This window comes from Lepidothrix coronata, unplaced genomic scaffold (assembly GCF_001604755.1).
Source record: "Lepidothrix coronata isolate B3197 unplaced genomic scaffold, Lepidothrix_coronata-1.0 Scaffold0, whole genome shotgun sequence".
Classification (NCBI taxonomy): domain Eukaryota; kingdom Metazoa; phylum Chordata; class Aves; order Passeriformes; family Pipridae; genus Lepidothrix; species Lepidothrix coronata.
The window spans coordinates 7,972,511-7,988,101 of NW_016690180.1; the positions used below are offsets into that span (position 1 = coordinate 7,972,511).

General features: G+C 38.9%; 1 protein-coding gene across 4 annotated transcripts in view; it reads left to right on the top strand.

Moving 5' to 3' along the window:
- CORIN (corin, serine peptidase) overlaps positions 1-15,591 on the top strand; it is a 119,748-nt gene that overhangs the window by 77,502 nt on the left and 26,655 nt on the right. For all 4 annotated transcript variants that reach the window (XR_001873090.1, XM_017804674.1, XM_017804660.1 and 1 more), the window contains exons 11-14: positions 3,420-3,651; positions 5,555-5,700; positions 9,271-9,378; positions 13,243-13,356. Coding sequence is in view for 3 of the 4 variants with exons in the window: in XM_017804674.1 (XP_017660163.1) it covers positions 3,420-3,651; positions 5,555-5,700; positions 9,271-9,378; positions 13,243-13,356 (600 nt within the window). In the remaining variant the exon portion in view is untranslated. The remainder of the gene's footprint in view (positions 1-3,419; positions 3,652-5,554; positions 5,701-9,270; positions 9,379-13,242; positions 13,357-15,591) is intronic.

The window sequence follows — 15,591 nt, forward strand, 5'->3', positions numbered from 1 at the left end:
TCTTTCCACTTGTGCAAGAATGTGAACAATGTGAACAAGTAAAGGAAGTTTATTTGTCTAGGTTTGAAACTGGGGCAGAACTATATTCAAAATTATTCAGAATTAATTAAAACAGTGTTGTGTTAACACAGTCACATCAGTTCAGGTCACCTTGGCACATGGGCAGGCTTGGCTTCACTTATATACGAATGTATAGCTGTGATTGCTTTGTGCTGAGATTATCTCTGCAAGGTATGGTCTGGTACTATATGGTAGCTTGTGTGGATAATGTTATTCCATTTAGGATGGAATGGATGTGGGAAGGTCAACTAGTCCAAACTCCATAGTCTCTGTAGAGCTGTGACTATCACCTACAAGTGTTTGTTTGAGACAGGCACCATTCATGCTGGTGTCTTTAGATGCTGCTGAAGTAAAGATATAAGATACTTTATAAAGAATAAATGCTTTACATGTACTTCTTTCAATGCTTTGCCTAGGTTTCTGTAAGGGAACAATCTTAAGTACCATGTTTAGCATTAGAAGGAATTTAGGTTACACCTTTGGTCAGCTAGCTCAAACTCCTCATCAAATCAGTGCCAATTGAATCATGTGGCCCATGACTTTTGCTGCTGATCTTTGAGCATCCTTAAGATCAGAGATTACAGAGTCATTCTGAGAGATCTGTTTCAGTGTTATGCCACTCTCGTCATAAAAGTCTATTTTCCATATAAGTAACTGAAATTCTCTGTGTCACAACTCATGTCTTGCCTCTCATCCTATCCCTTCACACTTCTAAGAGTCTGGTTCTGTCTGCTTGACACCTTCCCATTAGGTAGCTGTTAAGAGCAATAAGATCTCCCCTTAAAGATGATCTCCCCTTAAAGATGATCTTCAAGGTCCCTTCCAGCCCAAACCACTCGATGATTCTATGATTTTTGATATGTGATATTTGAATTCCAAAACAATGTTCCTACTCCATATCATGGGAAAGCCAAAAGCTTTTTAGTGTAGATGTTTCCTCAAGACATTATGGGCAACTCTCTGTAATTCTTAATGGGAGTAACAAATAATTAGTCTTTTGAATCATCTGTCTTTCTCCCTTGCTGGTCTAGTGAATATTTAATTGTTTATACACAATGGAACAGCAAGACAATTTGGGAGAGATTTTTCTTGCATAACATCTAGAAGAACTATTGTCTTTTTTCATATTATTTTTTTCTTCGCATTTTGAGTTATTTCATCTTTGGTAAGAAGTGAGAGTTCTCATGGAAAATTTCAGTTTTGACAAACCAGTACTTGGTGGCCCAAATAAATATTTGATTGGAAAATTCCAAAGCATGGCCGCATTTCACAGTGTTGAATACGATGGATGTTCTCCGTGTATGATAATATCTGATCAGTTTAGGCTGGCATTATAATGCATTTACAACATATTTAGAATAACGGAACAAATATTTGAAGGGAGAGTGTAAAGAAGACAGAGCCAGGCTACTTCGGGACTCAGTAACAAGATCAGAGGCTATTGGCACAAAATAAAACATAATGAAGCTCTGACCATAAACACTATTTTTTACTGTGAGTCTGACTGAACACAGGTTGCCCAGAGTGGTTGTAGAGAGTCCATTCTTGAAGACAGGCAAAAGCTGCCTGGACATAATTCTGCACAACCTGTTCTATTTGGCTGTGCTTGAGCAAGGGGGGTTGGCCTGTAGAGGCCCCTTCCAACCTCAGCCAATCTGTAATTCTCTGAAACATCCCATTCACTTCTGTAACTATGTTTGGAACTAATTCCTATTTGATAGGAATATTGAGAGTTAATAATAAACACAGAAAGGTATTAAATACAGACATGATCTATTTGGTGATGTCTTGGGTTTGCTTCATTGTGAAGAAAAGGAAGTGGCAGTAATGTGAGGAGAATTGAAGTCACTGAGCCTCATATACCCCAAAGATGCAACTGGGGCATTTGAGACAACAGAAATAGTTCAGTATTGGGGGTATGCAGGGATTTAGCAGAGAGGAAAAGCTGTACATAAAATGAGCTTTGTGATCATCAGATTAGAAGTAACAGTAAAAGAAGTTAAAAAAGGAAATACAAGACCAAGAAAGAGTGGACAGTTCTGCTGATCAGCTGAATAATTGACTGTTGGATCTTCTCTCAACTTCCTCTCAAAGATCCTGCTGTGGGACGACACAGTTGCCACACTGTGCTGGCAACTGATGCTAGCAACTGGCTGGCAGAGTATATTAATCATGTTAAGTTATATTTTCTTCCAGAATAGTCAAATATTTGCAGTCTTTAGATAAAAAATCACTTTTGAATTGTACAATTTTTCATGGAAAATTTTCTCATATATCCAGACTAAATAAATTTAAATATTTTCAGATTGGTCTCATTGCTAAATCAGAAGCTGAATTTCAGTCTGAATTGAAGTGAAATTCTGTAGTTTTCTGTTGTGGTGGAAAATTGAAAAATTACATTTCTGACTTCCAATTTGAGAAGAAATACAAAAGCTGTGCAATTTTTTAAATCCGTAATACTAGATCAGTTCAGTATTTGTTGGGATAAACCCCTATAAGCTGGACAATTTTTGTATATAGCTATAGTCTCTATAATCATATAGACCTGTAGCTATTCCATTCCTTTTGCCCTTGCTTATCATTCTCTTTATTATTAATGATGTCTTATCTGAATTAAATTATTAGCATGTAGACTGTCTCTTGCTTAGTGCTTGTGCAATACATAACTTAATTGTCCCCATTCTTCCTTCAGATCTTAGTATGCAAAAAATAAAATTAAAAAACAAATTCTATATTCTGTTTTCTATCCAGAGAAATTGTGCAGTCTCTGTCACTGCAGATTTTTTCAAGACCTGACTGAATAAAGCCTTGAGAAAACTTATTAGTCCTCAGAGCTGACCAAGCTTTGAGCAGGATATTGGACTAGAAACTTCATGAGATCCTTTCCAACCCAAATGTCCAATGATATCTGTCTTCATAATTTTGTTAATTGCACTGTCAAGATGAGGTGTGTTATGGTAGCATTGTAAGTACACCAGTAGGAAGTGTGTTGCTATAAAGTACAGGAACTCTCGAAAATAATCAGAAAAGATTATTGATCTTTTTGATTTGAAAAGAAGAAATCTGTTTTAAAGGATGGTTTATTGTACCACATTCAAGTTAAGACATTGCTCAGGAAATTAATGCATATTAATAAGGAAATATCAGTCTCTTAATAGTTTTGTGAGGTAGGCATAAGTCAAACCCACCTTTACTGGCATGAGAACTCATGTGGGGTCTTGAGCTCTGGAACTTGTTTCTCATGCCTGGGAGGAAATTCCTTGACTAATAAATTTGTTAAATACATATGTAATTATTTCTGCTGTATTTAATTGAATCTCACACCATTTGTGGTTTTGTTTGTTTTCTTTCTGCAACAGGTCAGTGTGAACCAATTACTCTGGAACTTTGTATGAACTTGCCCTACAACTATACTTACTACCCAAACTACCTGGGCCACAGGACGCAGAAGGAAGCCTCTATCAGCTGGGAGTCTTCTCTTTTCCCAGCCTTGGTTCAGACCAACTGCTACAAGTACCTGATGTTTTTTGCCTGCACAATCTTAGTACCAAAATGTGACCCTCACACAAATCAGCGGATCCCACCTTGCAGGTACTATACTATACTTCATTTAATTCTTGACTTTGTCTGTCATATTAGCCTTTTGCAGTTTTATGCTTCCACTGAGAACGCCAGAAATTTTGGGTTGGAATTCTGTAGCAAATGACAGAGAACTGTATTTTATGATTATTAAATGCAGTTCATTACATGTGTTTGTTTAGCATCAAAAGTATTCAGAAAAAGGAAAGAAATGACAGTTAGTTTATTTTCAAAATGTATATATAGAATAGATTAGACTATTTCAGTTGGAAGAGACCTACAATGACCATCTAGTCCAACTGCCTGACCATTTCAGGACTGACCAGAAGTTACAGCGTGTTATTAAGGGCATTGTCTGAATGCCTCTTAAACGCTGACAGGCTTGGGGCATTGAACACCTCTCTAGAAAGCCTATACCAGGGTTTGACCACACTTAGTAGAGAAATGCCTCCTAATGTCCAGTCTAAGCCTCTCTTAGCACAGTTTTGAACCGTTCCCATGTGTGCTATCACTGTATCCCAGGGAGAAGAGATCAGCACCTCCATCTCATTGTCCCTTCCTCAGGAAGCTGTAGAGAGCTTTTCTGCAAAGTAGACAAGGCCAAATCCTCAGCCACTCCCCATAGGAGATTCCTTTCTCCAGCTTTGTTGCTCTCCTCTGGAGGTGTATTTAGGGACCTTCACATCCTTCTTAAATTGTGAGGCCCAGTGCTGCACACAGTGTGTAAAGTGAGGCTGTGACAACGCCGAATACAGCAGGATAATCACCTCTTTTCCCTGGCTAGTAACACTTGCGTTTGATGTGCCCCAGGACATGGTTTTGCGCTGTTGGCTGCCTGGGCATGCTGCTGTCTCACACTGAATCTGCTGCTGACCAGCACCCTTTCTGCAGGGCTGCTCTCCAGTTTGTGTCCAGCATTACTCCATCCTAGGTGCAGAATCTGGCATTTGTTCTTGTTAAATTTCATGGCCTTGATGATGGCCAATGCTCCAATTTATCTAGATCTCTCTGCAAGGCCTCTTGTCCCTCAAGAGAGTCAACAGCACCTCCTGTTTTGGTATCATCAGCATCTTGCTGATGGTGCTTTAAACTGCTGCATCCAGACCTGCTATATTGAGCAGGACTGTCCCCAAAATTTAATGCAAAGGAACAGTACTGGTGACTAGTCACCAGCCAGATGTAGCACTTTGCACTAGGGCTCTTTGAGCTCTGCCCTTCATCCAGTTCTTTAGTCAGTGCACTGTGAACCTGCTGACTCTAGTGTTGGACAACTTGACAAGAAGGATATTGTGAGCTTTGTATGAAGCATTTTCCATTTCTGTGTGTTTGATTAGAATTGCACCACTATAAAGGATATTTAAACATAGAATTGATTTGGAACACTAGCATTTGTAATAGTTCCTTACATAAGTACATGACTCTATGAAAAGTTCTATCTAATTGCTATTGACAACTGACATCTTAATGCATGTTTGCCTTTCTAAATTAGGAGTGCCACATCATTCTGAATTACTGACTAACTTATGTTTTTTACTTGTCAGATTAACTATTCTACCATCCTCATCAAGTACTTTTTAGAGCCTGTATTTGTTCAAAAGAGACTGTGTTCTGTAAATCTTCTGGCTTTGGCAGCAGCAATTGTTGCAGATTAGGAGAGCTAATAAACCTGAGCAGCAGGCAGAGCTCTTTGAGCTACTGGCTGCTAGAGCCTTCTCATACTGTATTTCTGCCTCTTTTATTTGGCCTACCTTGACAGTATTTATCAATTAACATTTACTGCATTGAAAGAAAAGTGCACTGAAAATTGCAATGCATGTCCTAAAATTCCCTTGCTAGGGATTATTAACTTACAGTATCTCAGAATTTCTAAGACATTAACTCAGTTACTTTGTGCAATTCCATTTTGTCTCCTCAGGACATTATGTGTACAGTCTAAGGAACGCTGCGAGGCTGTTCTTGGGATTGTAGGTCTGCAGTGGCCAGAGGATACAGACTGCACTCAGTTTCCAGATGAGAACTCAGACAATCAAACTTGTCTAACACCGGATGAAGATGTAGAAGGTATCTCCTATACATATAACAGCAAATTAAAGTTTTAAATAGGTTCCCAAGTTCATACCTTCTTTTTAATTATAATATTTAAACTGTGGAAATGATTCCTAACTGAGTTTCATGGAATTTGAATACCTGAAGTTTGCAGATAAGAGGAAATTTTCATAAGAATTCTGTTTGAAGGAAGGTTCAATTACCCTCGATCTGTGAAAGTCAGTGTTTTGAGATTTGCTGCCAGGACCACACCAACTGCTTGCTTGTTATAATATTTCAATTTTTTATCTTCTTAGATGATCTAATAATGCTTTTCTAAGCAGGAGGTAGACCCTTGACAGTCTCTAAAAAGCTGATTCACTGTTGTTGCCCATCTTAGCTCCAAAACAGATATTCCTGGAAAATCAAAGAAAAAGGAGGAGGAGTTAGTATTCTTTTAGAAAAGGTCTAATTAATTCAGAGGTCTTATCAAAGTTCTTTTGAGTTCACTTACTACGAGAATTTTATGCTTATTCTATGCCTGCATTCTACTGACTACCAGTGTTGGTTAGAAAGTCTTTCCTGGGAAGTGTAAATATTTTGTGGAAAAGCACATGTAACAAAAGAAATTAAGCGTCTGAGAACATTTAAAATGTTTGTGATTATGACGTATAAGTGATTTTCCAACTTAAGCAGTAAATAACAGAGTTATTACAGTGTGCTGAATTCCTTAACTTCTCTTCCAGTCAGTGTTGAATCCAAGAATACCACTGGCCAAGACAATAGGCATTATAAACTCAATTATTTTCATAACGAACTATTCTTAAATGTTGGCAGTAAAGTTCACATACCTTTAATCATCAGAATGTAATTTTCTAAGGCTCCCAGTTTAACTGATGACATTTCTGATACAACTGTTTATTGAATGTTAAAATTTACCCAAGGAACTACATGGTATTAAACATCTGAGGGATTTTTCAGGAAGGAAAAAAAGAAGGCAACATATGATGGAGGTTGTACGTCAAAGTCAGTTACATGCATGATGTGAAAAATGAGTCGGTTTATCAAAACCGCCTAAATAAAGCTTTTTCATAGAATCACAGAAATACAGAATAGCTTGGGTTGGGGGGACCTAGTGCCAGAAGGGATCATCTAGTTAAAACCCCCCCTGCCATGGGCAGAGATGTCTTCCACTAGACCAGGTTGCTCAGAGCCCCATCCAACCTGGTCTCGAACACTTACAGGGATCAGACATCTCCAGGTTCTCTGGGCAACATGTTGCAGTGCCTCAACACCCTCACAGTAGTGAATTTCTTCCTAATATCTAATCTAAAGCTACTCTCAGTTTGAAGTCATTCCCTCTTGTCCTGTCACTACATGTCCTTGTAAAACATTCCTCTCCATCTTTCTTGTAGGCTCCCTTCAGGTACTGAAGGCTGCAATTAGGTCACCCCAAGGCCTTCTCTTTTCCAGGCTGAACAATCCGAATTCTCTCAGCTTTCCTCACAGGAGAGGTGGTCCATCCCTCTGATCAACCTGGTGGCCCTCCTCTGGACTTACTCCAGCAGCTCAATGTCCCTCCTGTGCTGGGGACCCAGAGCTGGATGCAGCACTGCAGGTGGGGTCTCACAAAAGCAGAGTAGAGGAGAAGAATCACCTCCCTGGACCTGCTGCCCCCACTGCTTTTGATGCAGCCCAGGATACAATTGGCTTTCTGGGCTGCAAGTGCACATTGCTGGGTCACGTCCATCCTCTCATCCACCAGCACCCCCAAGTCCTTCTAGGCAGGGCTGCTCTCAATCCATTCATCCTCCAGCCTGTGTTGGTACTGGGGGTTGCCCTGACCCAGGTGCAGCACTTTGTACTTGGTCTTCTTAAACTTCATGAGATTCCCATGGACCAACTTCTCAAGCTTGTCTGGGTTCCTCTGGGTGGCATCCCATCCTTGAGGTCTGTCAACTGCACCACTCAGTGTTGTGTCATCTGAAAACTTGCTGAGGGTGCACTTACTCTTTTCATCCATGTCATTAGTGAGGATATTAAATAACACTGGTACTAGTAAGGACCCCTGAGGGATACCACTCGTCACTGATATCCATTGGGACTCTGAGCCATTGCCCACTGCCCTCTGGATGTGACTGTTCAACCAGTTCCTTAACTACCTAACAGTCCACCCACCAAATCCATCTCTCTTGAATTTAGAGAGGAGGATGTTTTAGGAGACCGTGTCAAAGGCTTTACACAAGTCCAGATAAATAACATCTGCAACCCTTCCCTTGTCCACTGATGTAATGACTCCATGGTAGAAAGCTATTAGGTTGGTCAGGCAGGACTTGTTCTTGGTGAAGCCGTGCTGGTGTCTTGAATCACCTCATCCTCCATGTGCCTTAGCATGGTTTCTAAGAGAATCTGTTCCATGATCTTCCCAGGCACAGAGGAGAGGCTGGCAGGTTAGTAGTTCCCAGGGTCCTCTTTCTACCCATTTTAAAGATAGGTACCTCAAACTTCACCTGACTGCTAAGACTTTTCTAATGTCATGAAAAGTGGCTTGGCAACTATATCAGCCAGTTCCCTCAGAACTCTGGTATATATCTCGTTGGGTCCCATAGACTTAGGTACATTCATGAACCTGATCTTTACGTAGATTTGGAAGCATTTTTCTGCCCCATCTTCATCTTGCTGTCCATCCACTTGAAAGGTGTGCAAGGAGAGGTTGCCATTGAAGACTGAGGCAAAAAAGTTGTTGAGTACTTCATTCTTCTCTTCATCCATTGTTAACAGTTTATCAGCATTGTTTACTGTGGGAGGTTACGCCTTCTTTGACCTTTTCTGGTTAACATACCTGTAGAAGCTCTTTCTGTTATTCTTTGCATACCTTGCCAGGTTCAGTTCCAGCTTCACCTTGGCCTTCCTCTCCCCGTCCCCACACAGCATAACTTCATCTCTATATTCATTCTAAATTACCTGTCCTTGTTTCCACTGCCTGTGCATTTGCTTCTTTTCCTTTAGTTTGACCAGCAGTTCCTTACTCAGGCATGCCAGTCTCTCGCCTTCCTTGATGGATTTCTTGCTCCTGGGGATTGCTAGCTCTTGCACTCAGTGGAAGACTTCCTTAAAGATCTTCCAGCTCTCTTCTGCTGTCTTGTCCCAGAATGGTACTCTAAGATGAGGCACAAACAAGGGTAAATTAGTGGACATTTATAGGTGGTTTTATTAATTTGAATAAACATGAAATTGTCAATTTTTTTTTTTATCCTGAGAATATGTCTTTATATATTTCTTATATTCATTTCAATGCATCTCAAAACACCACAATAGTGAGAAGAGTGGCTAGAAAATCTATACTCTCAACCTAAACGTTGTATGCCAGTTATTTGTCAAAGCAGTGAAATCTGACAGAGGGCAGCATGTGAGGGAGAGCTCTGCAACACATTGTTCCATCCCATTCACAGCTCAATCATTAAGTGTCTTGTCTGCTACATAGTTCCAGTATCGCACAAGCTTTTTATTTCATTTACCCTTCCAAAACAGCCACATAAGTGCCCATGTCATGATTAAACTTGAGCTCATGGAGAATTGTTTCTCCCTGTTTCTTGTCATTGACAGAATGCTCACCCAGTCACTTCAAGTGCCGTTCTGGGAGATGTGTCCTGGCATCCAGAAGATGTGATGGTCAAGCTGACTGTGAGGATGATAGCGACGAGGACAGCTGTGGTAAATAAATTTAACGAGTTGGAATGGAGGGTAGCTGCAGCATTAGAAAATGAGTTTTGTTTTTCCTTCAGTGTTGGGTTTTTTTAAGACAGTTTCAGTAAAAATACTTTAACAAGAATCCTTCTTGATCAATGTGAATACAACTTACGATATTTGATAATTCAGATTCTGCTAACCATATTCCAGGATGTTTGAGTATTCCTTCAGTAATCAAGCTAAAAACATTCTGCAGATTTAATTCTTTTGACATTGCTGGAGATTCTACTGATAACTCCCTGGCAGATTAAATCTTGAATCCATAAATGTAGTTTCAAATTTATACATGACAATGTTTTCACTATGATGTATCAACAAAAGGTCTGTGTTGCTGAAGTGGACTCTACTGCAAGGTCAAGAATTACATGTTTTTTCAGACTGATCAACTTCAAGCTCTAAGTGCAAGCACAGAACCACAAAGTTTATTCCCCAATATGTTTCTGAGTTTACTTATAGTAGAGAAGCTTTTGACTTTTAACAAAAGGGGATGTATTGAGCTTGAGAATAATCAACAAATCTCTTGGTCACTGTGTATCCTTGCACGTGCTGGCAGGAGAATTTTGAGAGGGAAAAAGCAGTTTAAACTGTTTCTTTACGTGACTAAAGGGTAGCCTCCATGGAGGTCTACATGCACACCTGGCATCTCTAGGGACAAAGAGAATAATTGTGCATCACTAAGGATTTAGAGAAGAGATGTGCATATAAGTAAAGATTGAAAATCATTCCAGCAGAGCAGGGCTAAGGTGCACAAGCCGTTTTTTTTCTTTAACAGAGAGCAGGTTAAGATGATAGCACAGTTTATATGAGAAGCAAAACTATGGCAGTAAGAAAGTTTCTACTCAGATGCACAAAAATAAGATAAAATCAAATCCAAAACCAGAAAGCTGAAGCTAGGCTAAAATTCAAGCTTGTCAGCTCCATGGAGTGCTTATCTTTTAAAAGCAGGTTGTTTTAATGTTTGCAGTAACCAAGGGGTTATTTATCACTAAGGTGTGATGTGTTCTCAGTCTCTGGGAGTTTCCAAATCACACTTGTATTCTCTCTCCTCTTTCTTTCTTTCTTTCTTTCTTTCTTTCTTTCTTTCTTTCTTTTCTTTCTTTCTTTCTTTTTCTTTCTTTCTCTCCTCTCTTTCTTTCTCTCTTTCTTTTTCTTTCTTTCTTTCTTTCTCTTTCTTTCTCTTCTTTCCTTACTTCTTTCCTTCTTTCTTTCCCCTCCCTCTATAAAAAGAAAGAAAGAAAGAAAGCTCTCTGAAATACAATTAATACTTGGTGATTCTCGTTTGGATTACGAAGGAAAGTCAGAGGTGATGATCACAGTGAGTCTTTCAGAGTTTGTCATCTCTTTACCTTTGAATCAATTGTCCTCCCTGACAAACATTCTTTGTTGCCACCAATTTTGAACTCCTTAGAAAACTAATTGTTATGTGTCTTTTAGCATAATTTTTTTCTCCTAGACATTAACATTTGAAATATTGTTCTAATATGTAACATTCATTTCTCGAGTGGACCTCTCTCTGTCTCTACAGTCTAGACAGAATGTGACAAGCAATCAGCAGAATTCTTATCAGTTTCTATAAATATGGAAGACTGTATCTGCTAGGAAATTACTGCTGTCAGCGTGACATTACATTGACCAGGGGTAATACTGTTACTGAAGAACAAAAAGTCCTTGTAGACCTCCAGAAGTAACTCTGACTCATTCATATTCCATGTGTGCAGGACAAAATCAAAAGTTGATGATCTTATCATGTGTAAATTGCTAGCTCAAATTTTATTAGATTTATTCTTTGGAATTGGTTTTATAACATTAAGTAACACTCAGCATTTAATTTAAAAACCTTGTATTTGAAGTGCCTTAAATGATAGGCATAGAACAACCTCACAGTGCAGGGAGAAGGCAGTTGGAAAAGAGTAGCTACAGCTCTCATATGCTTAAAAAAAATGTAAGTCCAAAAGATGTAAGTAAGAACAGTCCAAAGGCAATGTGGTATACTCTACCCATGCAGAACAGAGCTGTATTCATCACCCACTGTCTCCCTTCTGTTAGGAGTCCCTGTCATACTTTCGTGTGATCTTTGTGACAGAAAATCTCACCCATCCAATTGCAGTTAAATCCTAGGATTTACTTGTCATTTAAACTGGGATTTGGGGGAAATATTAACCCAGATTTCTGATGATGAGACTTCTGAGTGCATTTCAGTAAAGTGTAGGGAAAGTAATTTCTGAAAAATATTATGAAAGACATCAAAAGAGTTTGTGGTATTAAATATAGTTGATTGTAATTGATTGTATTAATTTGCTGGCTGCTGAACAATACCCCTGGCAGGGAGCAGAAGACCGTCCTACAACTACTAAAGAAATTGAGGACATAACTGTCAAAATCAATACTGTCTTTCACTGTTTTCTGCAATCTGGGTGCGGACTGTAGTATTTTAGTTGAGAGAAAAATGTGGTGGTCTTAACATTAATGACTTAATATTAATTGCATGGGAAATGTATACATGAATAACAAATGGTAACTTCCTTCATATTTTGAAAAAGAATGAAGGTAAGATCATATGTGAAACCCTGTCTCTTGTCAAAACATATTTTTGAGATGGGGACAATGTTAATATGGCCAAGTTTTCCTACCTCCATTTTCACTTCCCTTTCATTGTCATTAAATTAAAAATGCATGTCACAAAAATAATTAGAGATGAGATAGAAATACTCGAAATGGTAGATGGCCTCTATCAACAAAACATATTTGAACACTGAATTCAGTAAGTAATGAATCTTTTTCTAGGAAATTGTCTCTGTATTTGTCTATGCTGTACTCAAACATAAGTTTTGGAGAGTCATGCTACACTTCACAGTGGAACACTGTGTGATGAAGGGAAAAGGCAAACATTTATTTAATGAATTGTAAACACTACTAAAAAATTGCAAAGTTCATAAATTATGGGGGTCTAAGCTTTCTTATTTTCATATTGTCTAAGTTTTGATTTGGCTCCCCACCAAGAACCCAAGACCCAGCACAAAAACCTCCGGCAAAAAGCAAAAGAGAAAAAAACCTGTAGTTTGGACCATTCTTAATTTCCTCTAGATGACTAGCAGGAATTTTACTGACAAAGCAATTTGACATAGTTTTGTAAGTATTCCTCTTGAAATCAGAGAGGCTGGTTAGCAGGACTCTGAAGAAATAATAATGCCCTGTGTACCCTGCATTATAATGCAGGGAAAATTGAAGATTCATGTAGCTTTCAAATTGGCTTGGTCTCAGAGCATGGAACCAGGAGTACTGTTTATGGTCAATACTTAACAACTCTTTCTACCTTTCATTGTGATTCTGCATTAGGTTCTGTGTCAGCACTGCCAGAAAAAAAGTATATATTTCTACATGTGTTTCATGGAGACACCGTGCTTTCATAGGATTTGCTTTTGAAAGATCAAAGGTCTGCGTGGTATGCTTTTAAAGGAATTTTTACAGACTTGAAGATTAGAAAAGTTCTTATATTATTAGTAAATGTATTTCAAGAGTAGTGGTGTATGGGTTTTGAGCTAATTGAGCTTGTGCCTAAACCATAGGTTATAGATATGTGCAGCATAATATAATTATTATTTGAAAAGCAGTGAAGTATTGAGGTGTTATACATTTTAGATCCATTTATCAAGTGTGCACTCTGACAATCTTTTCTCCATTTCTTCATTAGTAAGTATTCTTGGTACCTCCTAAAGTTTATACTGCAAGTGAAAATATTTAGTGTGTTTCAGGACTTTTAAAGAAGAAGAAAACAGTTCATTTGATATTGCATGCAAGTGTTTCAGAGCTGTGCTTCTCTGCCTCCAGGTTGTAGAGAAAGGGGCCTGTGGGAGTGTCCTTTGAAGAAGCTGTGCATCAAACACACTATGATCTGTGATGGTTTCCCAGACTGCCCTGACATGATGGATGAAAAGAACTGCTGTAAGGACTTATGCAGTTTATTAGTCCCATAAAGGGCTAATCACATTTTTGGGATGTTAGGGTGCAAAATAAATGAAAGTAAAAATGTTTCCACATATAGAAAGGCTTAGTCATTCCCTCAGTTTCCTTTTCAGTTTTTCTATGGCACCAATTTATCTCTTTCCTCATCTTGTGTCCTCTGTTGTTCTCATACCTGGATCCTTGCTGTCCCTTTGGTCACTCTGGTTCTCCCTATTTTTTATTCTCTCTCTCCCCCTCCTTGATTTTGTGTCTTTGTACTTCTTTTCTTTATTCCTTGTAGCCTTTTGACTCCTTTTCTCAATGTTTCTCAATGTTATTCCATGCAGGCATAGCTACTCGCTGCTCTTTTTTTCTTGATTTCTACTTGATTTTCCTTCTGATCTCTTCATCGGTAAATTTCATATGTTTCACTTCTTTATTTGATTTCCCTTCTGAATGACAGTTCTTAGATTCCATCTCCCCACGTGGCTCCAAAGACTTCTGCAATCTGAACTGTAATAACTGTCAAGGTACAAAACTTAGTATGGTACACTGCTGGCATGGGCACACTGGCCGTGTGCACAGTGTAAGCTGGCTCAAAGTGCTGACAGGGTACAACAGGCTCCCTGGTCCACTGCAGGGCTGTCCTGTGCTCTCTTGCCACCGTGCCACTGACTAGTGGGATGGGCAGAGGTGGAAGACCTGCAAGCAGCAGCTTCTTTGCAGGCTCCCACTCTGTGTATGAAGCTGGGAGTGGGTGTGGTGAGATGTTAGCTTCAGTTTCATGAATATATTAGTGGTACCCTGAGTTCTTTTCTTTTGAGAAAACCTGGTGTGTGGGCATGTCTTCAAGACAAGGAACTAGAAAGACATACTGGGTGACACTCAGCCTGCACAAGGAAGAAGAGATGGCTGGTTGGTGAAGTTGGTTGAAAACTGAAGTTTTCATTCTCTGGGTAACCTTGGTATTTTGTAATTTTTGCTGGGATGTTAGGATGCAATTTTATGATTTTAAAAAAAGTTGCTTCTGACTTCTGTTGCCAGGGACAGGGTAGTAGGCACATTTTATGCACTAAGTGGAGAATATTAATATATTTGCCAGAATGATCAGCAGCCTGCATATATCATTAAATTAACCTTTTTTTGTGAGGGGGAAGAGACAGCTCTCAAAACACTTCTTAATCTGCTTAAGATTAATTTTAATTATGAAGATTATACCATTTGACTTCCAAGCTGTGCACTGTAATCTAAAAAAGTGAATTAAAGTGATTTACTCATGATCACACATTAAGATCATGGCAGGGAAAAGGATTACAGAAGGGCTAACATTAAGCTAGTTTATAATTACCAGAGTAGGTTTCTTCTCTGCTTTTGTATTGGGGCTTGAATATTCTAAATGGAAGCAAAGTTTCCCCAGTTGAATTATGCTCTCTCTGGAAGGCAGAATTAGAGAGCTTTTTATGGTTATGCATGCTTTATTCCAGAGCCAGAAAGATCACTCGTATCAGGGTAGGCAGCACTGCCTGCTCTGTCTGTATGGTTTTCACTGTGGAGTATACTTTCTGCAGTTGTGTTGTAAATAAATGCTTGGATTGTATGGCAGTATAAATGCTGTACATAAGCCAAACATAGACAGTACTGGAAGGCACTTCCTTCCATGTATTCTCTCCCTCTCTGCCCTACCCCGGCTCTAGAATTTTCTAATGATAGAGTTTATAGAAGCTAGAAATGTGTTAGTGAGGAGGGTACTGTAATGCTACACACCTGCCTTTTGGGAGAGGGTTTGTTATGATTTGGAGAAAGCTGGAAGTCACTTGCATATGGATGCTCTTGTAGTTCCTGCACTGAACAGACTCTGGAAATCCCTATCTCATGCTGTCAACTGGCAAAAAACTGTGGACCAAAAGCATTTCTATCTGTACAGCAGTTCCCCATCTCTAAAGTGGAGATAAAAATAAATCCATAATTTTAAAAAGCAAAGGAGAATCCAAAAATTGATATAGAATTCCTGTGGATGAGAGGAAATATGTATTGATTACAGTAAAATATTTTTTCAAAGAACATGAATAATTAAACAAATATGGAGTAGTCTGGAAAAAAGCATGGAACACAATATTTTTACTTAGAGTTTCTGAGAGGCTTGGACAGGTTTCATATGACAAGGCCACAAATGATATTAAGTAATTTTGCATCTTGCATTTCCAGACACTCTTCCTTCCCTTTGAGTTGTGATGC